The sequence below is a fragment of the Euphorbia lathyris genome, chromosome 2 (assembly GCF_963576675.1).
Source record: "Euphorbia lathyris chromosome 2, ddEupLath1.1, whole genome shotgun sequence".
Lineage (NCBI taxonomy): Eukaryota > Viridiplantae > Streptophyta > Magnoliopsida > Malpighiales > Euphorbiaceae > Euphorbia > Euphorbia lathyris.
Genome location: NC_088911.1, coordinates 89505311 through 89514611, shown reverse-complemented (window position 1 = coordinate 89514611; position 9301 = coordinate 89505311). Strand labels below are relative to the sequence as shown.

The window sequence follows — 9301 nt, the reverse complement described above, 5'->3', positions numbered from 1 at the left end:
TATATATAAAACGAATCAAAATTTTATTTCAATTAAATAGTAAATTTCAATATCATTGATAATCAAATTGATGATTTAAAAGATTAATTATCTGAATCACTTCAAAATATCAATTAAAGATCTAATTGCTAATTTTAAAAAATTAGATATCTAATTAACTTGGTATAAAATTAAGAATCTAATTGAGCTTTAAACCCAATAGTACATATAGAAAATAGCTTTGTTTTTAATATTTTATTTATCATACACTCATATTGCTCTACTAACTTTGTAGATGTGACTTTAATTTTGCACTTGAATTTAGAATCTAATATCAAGTCTCAACAGTAAAATAGTTAAGTATTAGAATAATAATAAAAAAAAGCACTGAATTGGATATTATATATTTAATGCCATTTGGATAAAACCTGAATGAAAATAAAATGTCAAATTCTCATTCAAACATATGTAAATGTTTATTTTTTTATTTTACAGGCAAATAGTGAAGGATTAGAGGAAGAAGAAGAAAACAAGAAAAAATAAAAGAAGAAATGAGAAAAAAAAAAAAAAAAGTCCAAACACAAAACACAAACACAAACACCAAACACACACACATAGTTTCTCTCTCCATGACCCTCTCTCCTCTCCTCCCTCGCATCGGAACATAGGGCTTCGTTCCCTTCCCTCTTTCCTTCTCTCTCTCTCTCATCGGATCTGTCTTCTCCGATCTCCCCAATCCCCCAAAGATCCTATCTTTATACTCACATTCAACACCAACTACCTACCCAATTGCCAAAATAACTGTAATTCTATCTACAATTCTATCCCCTTCTCTCTTACTCTTGGGCACTTCCTTTTCTTTTATTTACTTTTTATGGAAATGGAGTGTCCCTTCCCCGGCTTTTAGAGGGTTCACAATGACCAAGAGATGAGCAGGAATAGCTACACTAGTAAGCATAAAGACGGAGGTGAAAAAAAGGAAGAGGAAGAAGAAGAAGAAGAGGAAGAGGAAGAAGAAGGAGAAGACGAGCATTTTTACGAATCACTTGATCGCATTGCTTCTTCTTCTTGTTCTTGTTCTGCTTCCAACTCCAACTCCGACTCCGATCCTGACCCCAACCCGACCCACTCCAATTCCAGCTCCAACTCTCCTGCTAATAATGATCACCCATTTTCTATTCCTAAATTTCCAATGGGTGTATCAAAGTACGATGTTTGGATCTCTGAACCAGCTTCTGTGTCTGAGCGTCGCCAACGTTTACTCCTTCAAATGGGTCTCAGTGCCAACCCAGCTCTCTCCCGGGGGAACCCGGATGGAGATTTCAACGTTAGCCGGTCGGTATCTTCGGATCATTTGATTGAGGAACGACCCGGTCCCAGTAGTTCAAGTGGCATTGTTCGATCGAAATCAGACGGTGCTACTTCAAGAGCTGATCGGGATGATAATGGTGGTGATAAGTGTAATGATGATTTTAATTTGTCTTCTTCTTCTTCTACTTCTTCTTCTTTGGTATCTTGTTATTCTTCTCGGATTCTTGCACATGATGATTTAATGAATGTAAATAACTGTAACTCCTCCAATCGTGACGGAAACGACAAGGACAACAATAATGTTGTTGTTAGCAAAAAAGCCACTACTGTTTCTTCTTCTTCTTCTTCTTCGCTTAATAAGCCGCCTTCAGGTAAATATGGAAAGAAAATGGATGTATATCGATCTGATTCCACGATTTTGAACGAAAGTTCGAATTCGGGAGAGGTTGTGGAGGGATTTGATTGTAATGGGTATACTGGGGTTAATGCTATAACCACAGCTACAAGAGCATCATCAAAACAAGCATGCACCATTAAGAATCTTGATAATGGGAAAGAGTTTGTGGTTAATGAGATAAAGGAAGATGGGAGTTGGAATAAGTTAAAAGAAGTAGGTACAGGAAGGCAGTTTACAATGGAAGAGTTTGAAATGAGTGTGGGGCATTCACCAATTGTGCAAGAATTAATGAGGAGACAAAATGTAGAAGATGGTAACAGAGAAAATCTTAGTTCTAATACTAATGGAAGTGTTGGAGGTGGGGTTTCAAAGCACAAAAAGAAGGCTAGCTGGTTTAGGAGTATCAGAAGTGTGGCAACTAGTGTTAAGGTGAGTAAAGAGAGAAGAAGTAGTGATGATAGAGATACTGGTTCTGAAAAGGGTGGAAGAAGGTCTAGTTCTGCAACAGATGACAGCCAAGATGTCTCATTTCATGGTCCTGAGAGAGTCAGGGTTAGACAATATGGGAAGTCTTTCAAAGAGTTAAGTGCTCTTTATAAGAGTCAGGAGATACCGGCACATAATGGATCCATATGGAGTATAAAGTTTAGTTTAGACGGGAGGTATCTAGCTAGTGCTGGAGAGGATTGTGTGATCCATGTTTGGCAAGTTACTGAATCAGATAGGAAAGGAGAATTGTTGATTGATAAACAAGAGGATGTCAATTTCAACTTTTTGTTTCCTGCAAATGCTTCACCTGAACCTTCTTTGCTCTCACCAACAGCAGAAGGTCATCATGAGAAGAAGAGGAGAGGGAGATCATCTATCAGTAGGAAATCTTTGAGCTTGGATCATATACTTGTGCCTGAAACTGTATTTGCACTCTCAGATAAGCCCATTTGTTCCTTCCGAGGACATCTTGATGATGTGCTTGACCTTTCATGGTCAAAGTCTCAGGTCAGTTACTTTTTCCTCTCCATTATACGTATGGTGCTTTGATTTTCCCCTTTTATGTTTATTAATTACTTGCCCTTAGCTTAAAATACATTGTTATAGAAATGAGTCCTGTATTTCTATTAGTATTCTTGTCCTGATGGTGCCTGATTTCTAATCCTGATTGTATCAATCCATTCAAACGGGGTTTCTTTTACTCATGCATTCCAGTGAGGAGAGATTTTAAGATACTCATTGATAAGTATTCATGTAGACAGACTCATGTAAGATTTTGCAATATATTTTAGAGAAAGAGCATAGGTTTGTCTGATTGTGAAATGATTGCTTCTCATCTTTCCTTTTCCTAGATTATTGCAGTTGGACCACCAATTATCTAAGACTGATGGTTATTGGCTTTTAGTCTCTCTCTGTGAATGAGATTTTGGAAGATGAAATACTGCTAGGTAATAATGGATATAAGTCTAACATGGCAGACAAGGATGCCTTATCCTTGCACACTAGACAAAGATGTAAATAGTTTCTCGAATGACCTTTATCTTCTTTTCCTTCCATAGCCTGTGAGTTTAACTTTAAATTCCTTAAACCTTAATCAAATTACATATTCCAAGTGTGTCTTATAGTCCATCCTATAGTAATTTCTTGCAATGGAGTCTATGCTAGCCAAGACGGCCACAAGTTAATGTAGATGGAAGATGAGAAATCATCTTTTTAGTTTTTTTTTTTTTTATAGGCTCAGGTTCTCTTTTGTCATACCAGGAACAGTATTTTAGATGATAACTAGAAGGAAAAATTGGAGGTTTTGTGGATCTATCATTATGAGACATGGTAATTTCCTCATCATTGGAAGAGAGATAGTGGTTAAATGTCTGTAGGTGGTGAGTTTCCACATATACATGCTTCGGTGTTATGCCACAGTTCCTTGGATGAATCTAGCTTCTTTTGATATCTTCTTCAGTCAGACATTATGAGTAGCACCACTCTAACCATTATGAGTATGGAATGATTTATTGTTTGTGGTTGTGGAAATATGATCAGTTGGCATATTTTCTCATGTCATTCATGTTGTGGCTGCAGATGGTAATGCCATTTCTATATTGGTCTTTGTATCATTATCAAAGCTCAATAAATGGTTTCCAAGTCTGAAGATTTAGCCTATGCTTGGTTTATGGAAATACCTATTCCAATTTTTGGTTCAAATTTTATCCATGGGAACTAAAGAACAGTGATTCCTTGGACCATGTATATATATTTTTTCTTTTACTCGTTTTTTCTCCATTTTCCCTCTCTATTCATTCTTCTCATTTTTTATCCCGTTTTCACTATTTTATCTCATTTTCATCATTTTTTTCTTCATTTTATCCTGTTTTTCTACCTGTTTCTCATTTCCCCCGTTTTCTTTGTTTTTCCTCTGTTTTTTTTTCTCATTTTCTCCACATGTTCTTTGTTTTATCATGTTTTCTTTGTTTCTCTTGCCTTTCTTTCGTTTTTTCTTCATTTTTTCTTCGTTTTTTTTCTCATTTTCTTCATTTTTTCTTTGTTTTTCTCGTTGTTTTTTCATTTTCTTTGCTTTTTCGTTGTATTCTAGTCATTTGAACGTTAGTATAACCTATTCTTTCTATCATATTTTTGAACCAAACATTGGAATAGCATTGGAATAGGAGTAACTATTCTATTCCTCCTCTATTCCATTCCATGAATCATTTGAACACTAGTATAACTTATTCTCTCTATCATTTTTTGGACCAAATGTTGGAATAACATTGGAATAGGAATAACTGTTCCATTCCTCTTTTCCATTCCGTGAAATAACTATTCTATTCCACCTACATTCCATTCCGCGAACCAGACCTGGCCTTAGTGTTAGAAAGACAAAACCAATCTTGGGGATGAAGCTTATTATTTCCAAAGGTTTTAAAAAGGAGTGGCTTATTGAGTGCAATCAATTGCTAAAGTTCTGCATATTGGAGGAGGAAATAAAAGACCTGACTTTTTCGTTTTGTCAAGGCTTGTATCTGAGTTCAAAATATGATACTTATGTATACTCGCATAGAATGTGGTCAAATTACTGAGTATTTTTTTTATTCATATCATTTTACTGGTTTTAGTAGTTAAAATGCAATATAGACATTACAAAATTCATTCTCAATAATTAGTGTCTGAAAACCAGCTACATTTTCACTGGTCCAAAAATATAGTTTACTGTTTTATTGTGTTAATTAGCTCTAGATTTCTCAGTGGGTGCTTATTATAGTTGGATGCAAAAAGCCCTTCAAAATTGTATTCAGTGATCTATAATAGAGTAATTTTAAATATCATTCTTGTACTGTTTGTAATTTTATGTGAGGGAGAGTTCAGTAGTCTGAGGATTTAAAACTTATTAGATGGTGCTGATACGCTATGGAAGCTTTCAGGAAGATTGTCTTGCTTGTTTCACTTTTTTGATCCGATTCACAAACTAATTAATAGTGCATCTTATTGAATTCCCTAACAATACAGCTGTCTTTTTTCTTCACCACCTACAGCATCTGCTTTCTTCTTCTATGGACAAAACAGTACGCTTGTGGCATTTGTCTAGCAAGTTCTGTTTGAAAATATTCTCGCACAGTGACTATGGTAAGTGCATTTTGCTCATTTTCTTTTCAATTCTTATTATTTAGCTTCAAAATTTATTTACCTGTTAAGTAGAATAGGGTTTCATCATTTTGGTAACTATAGTTTGCGTGGGATGATAAAATTGAGAATTGGTTTGCCCCCCTGTATGTTGTCATTTATGGTGGAAATCTGTGGATTTTTCCGCTTACTTTTTCCTTTCGAGCAGCTGATTTTCATGTGGCCAATAACAATATTTGTTTGGATTTGCATTGTTGCAGTAACTTGCATCCAGTTTAATCCTGTTGATGATCGATACTTTATTAGTGGGTCCCTGGATGCAAAGGTTCGCATATGGAGCATTTCTGATCATCAAGTTGTTGATTGGAATGATCTACATGAGATGGTCACTGCTGCTTGCTATACTCCTGATGGCCAGGTATGTTGTAGTTGATAATATACCATTATTCTGTCTACAATATGCCAAAAACTTTATTGTGCTGAAATGACTTTTCATGGCTTTTAAAGGGTGCACTTGTTGGTACATACAAGGGAAGCTGCCGTTTATACAGTACATCTGGTACGATTTGATAAAAACTCTTGTAATGTCTCTTTTCATTGTTGAATTCCATGTCACTCACAAGCTTTATATGCTTGTTTGTCCTTTTCAGAGAATAAGTTGCAACAAAAATGTCAAATTAATCTGCAGAATAAGAAGAAGAAACCTCATCTCAAAAAAATCACAGGATTCCAGGTAGCCTGACCGCTACATTTCAGCTGATACATTTAACTTTATATGGAAAACGTGTGATTCTTTTTCTCCCCCCTTCCCTCCTTTTTATCTTTAGTGTAAATGGTGACAGTTTTGTCAAACAGTTTGCCAGGGGCAGTTCATCAGAAGTGCTAATCACATCAGCAGATTCTCGAATTCGAGTTATTGATGGTGTTGATCTGGTACACAAGTTCAAAGGTAGGTATGCAAGCATACCGTTTTCTTTTGTCTTTCTATACCAATGTGATGCCAAAACCTACATGGAGCTTTTTGTTTCTGAATGATTTTTTTTTAATTTATTAGTCAATAGCCGTCCATAGAATTGCGAAAACATTTGCAACCTCCATTCGGTCAATGGACTTTCAGCATCTGAATGTCAGCCTTTCTCCAGACTAGCTTGGAAGGAAATTGTTAAATCTTTTTTGCTCTGCTTTTCTCCTTATCCATGGGCACAAGTGCTAACTTAAAGTTTCAACAGATTCTAGTGTTTTGCGCTTGTCTCGTTACCTTTGACAGTGTTCTGTCAATCCAACAGTATTGAGCAGAACTCTAGCGACTTCTGAGATATACTCTTCATCAGGTCATGAATTAGGCCTAGAGGAAAATGCTATCGAGTTACCTTGTTGCTTATTAATCTGAGGAGATGCCTATATGAACCTCAGAAGTTAAAAGAATTTGCTTGACCACAAAATCCTATTTACATATGGTTGTGATCTGGGTCACTTTGATGTTCAATTGACCCAGACTGCATAATGGAACCGAATCACACTGATTGGTCTAACTATTAGTTATACCAGTTGACACTAATGAAAGTGTACTCTTGCTTTTATGACTGCTTTTGACAAGGAGTTCATATCGTTTCCTTCTTTTTTCCTCAGTGCAACTTCAATAAAAAAAAAAAAAAAGGGCGGCCCGGTCGCATTACGCGTCCCCGCTGAGCGAGGGTCCGGGGAGGGGTCCCACCACAAGGGTGTATTGGGGGCAAGCCTTCCCTTGCCAATTTAATTGGCAAGAGGCCGCTCCTAAGACTCGAACCCGTGACCTCAGGTCACACGGCAACAACGTTTTACCGTTGCGCCAAGGCTCGCCCTCCTCAGTGCAACTTCAATATGGAAGTATAATTTGACGTTTGATTAAGTGCAATCCCGACCTATACTTCGGAATATATTCCTATATCAATATTTATTATATATGTTTTCTTATTTTATGTAATATCTGTATATCTACTTCTTGTTTCAACTTATGCATGGTTAGCATCCTAGGCCATGATAGCTAAAAAAACATTGCTTTTATGCTTTCATTATTTAAAACACAGTCCTGAAACACTGAAATTGTCAACATCAGTTGTTTTTTTTTATTGAAAAAAAAAAAAAAAAAAAAAAACATCAGTTGTTTTAGCCTTAAGACGAAGAGTCTTTATGCGAAATGAAGAAAATGTTGTGAACTAAATTGCAGATTGCCATGACTTTCAAAAAACATTTCAAGGCTACATGACTTGAATCTTGCTCGCAAGTTTAGCTTTGGCTGTTCATCTGAGATTAGATGGAAAATTTCTAAGCTATCCATATACAATAAGAGAGCATAGATTAATAACAGTCTAGAACAAAATGCACAAACAAAGCATCCTGTTTAAAAAAATCCAAATAAAATGTGTCTAATAACCCGAAGTTATTTGTAATATGGTCAAGGGAGTATATTTTTGTATTTTCATTCGTGTAGAAGCAGGGAGCAGCGTGTTTCTGGATAGCTCATAATAGTAAAAGCTACATCTTAAATCAGAAATCGATTTTAGGTGCTCTAAATTGTTGTTGTAGACCCAAATGTAGGAGCTAATTCCTACTCGTACTCGAATCTTGTATGGTCATTATAGTTCCGAAAGATGCCAAAAGCACACATTTTTTTATTTGTATTAATCTGCATCTACAGAATTTTACCATTTTCACAGGTTAATTTGGTAATAATGTTGTTACAGGATTCCGTAATGCCAACAGTCCAATCTCAGCTTCTCTTGCATCAAATGGAAAATACGTAGTTTCTGCTAGTGAGGATTCATACGTGTACGTTTGGAAGCATGAAGCTGATTCTCGACCTAGCAGAGGCAAAGGTGTTACTGAGACGCGGTCATACGAACATTTCCACTGTCAAGATGTATCAATGGCTATTCCGTGGCCTGGCATGGGAGACACATGGGCACTACAAGATACATACTTGGGAGAACAGAATGGTCTGGATAACCATCTCGATGAGGTCTCCATTGCCAATCATCCGCCTACACCTGTTGAAGAAATAAGCACTAATGACGGTTCACAAACATTATCAGGGCGTAGTAATAGTCCATTGAATGGAATTATTTGTAGTGCAACCAATGGGTATTTCTTTGATAGAATATCAGCAACATGGCCGGAGGAAAAACTGACATTAGCTACCCGGACGACCAAGAGCCGAACCTCTAGTGGTAGTTTTGATATCTGCAGTGGGATAAACCAAAAGACATCTGCGGCCTACGGTATGGTGATTGTAACGGCTGGCCTTGGAGGGGAGATTAGAACATACCAAAACTTTGGGTTGCCAGTTCGAATTTGAGGAGCCGAAATGATACTGAACTGAACATAAAATGGGGGAAAGAAAAGAGAAGCAAAGCAGTGAAAATTTTCACCCCCTTTTGGCTAAATGTGTACAGAGACAGATATATTTGGTGAGATGTGTAATATTAGCGAGTTTCAGCTGTTTCCCCAGTGTCTGCTTATCGGATATTGAGTGCAGATGGATATATCCATTCCGATTGAGCATTCAGAAAATTTATAGATTTGTTTAAAGAAAAAAGAATGGGAAAAAACGAGAGAAAAAAAAATACAGCATGAATTTAGAAACCGATGTATTTCTGATATCGGAAATTGTAGAGTTATGAGCATGACAGAAAGCTTATTGCATTAAAATGAAAATTCTTTTACATTCGTTCTCAATTCTGTTAGTTTTCAATTTTCTGAATTTGTTGTGGTGAAGCTCTTAGCCTAGTGGTTGAGCTTACCTATGCCTTGGGAGGTCATGGGTTCGAATCACATCCGGATCTGGTGGAGATTTTTCTTTCTTCTTTAATGTAAGCGCATTGTGCGCAATTTTTTAAAAAAAAAACAGTGCACCAATAATATTTGATTGCAAGATAAATGATTAATAGTGCGCTGCACCAGCATTGTTAATGAGGTGATTTTTCAGACAACATCTTTTGATAGTTTGATGATTGATAACATTGAGATATTATC

General features: G+C 36.3%; 1 protein-coding gene across 1 annotated transcript; it reads left to right on the top strand.

The window, feature by feature from the left end:
* The first annotated feature begins 546 nt into the window (after positions 1-546).
* Positions 547-8995, top strand: LOC136218894 (WD repeat-containing protein YMR102C). Its single transcript, XM_066006060.1, has 7 exons — positions 547-2683; positions 5203-5293; positions 5551-5708; positions 5798-5849; positions 5941-6023; positions 6146-6239; positions 8014-8995. The coding sequence occupies exons 1-7, from the start codon at positions 908-910 to the stop codon at positions 8622-8624; spliced, it is 2865 nt and encodes a 954-aa protein (XP_065862132.1). The 5' UTR covers positions 547-907; the 3' UTR covers positions 8625-8995.
* The last annotated feature ends 306 nt before the right edge of the window (positions 8996-9301 follow it).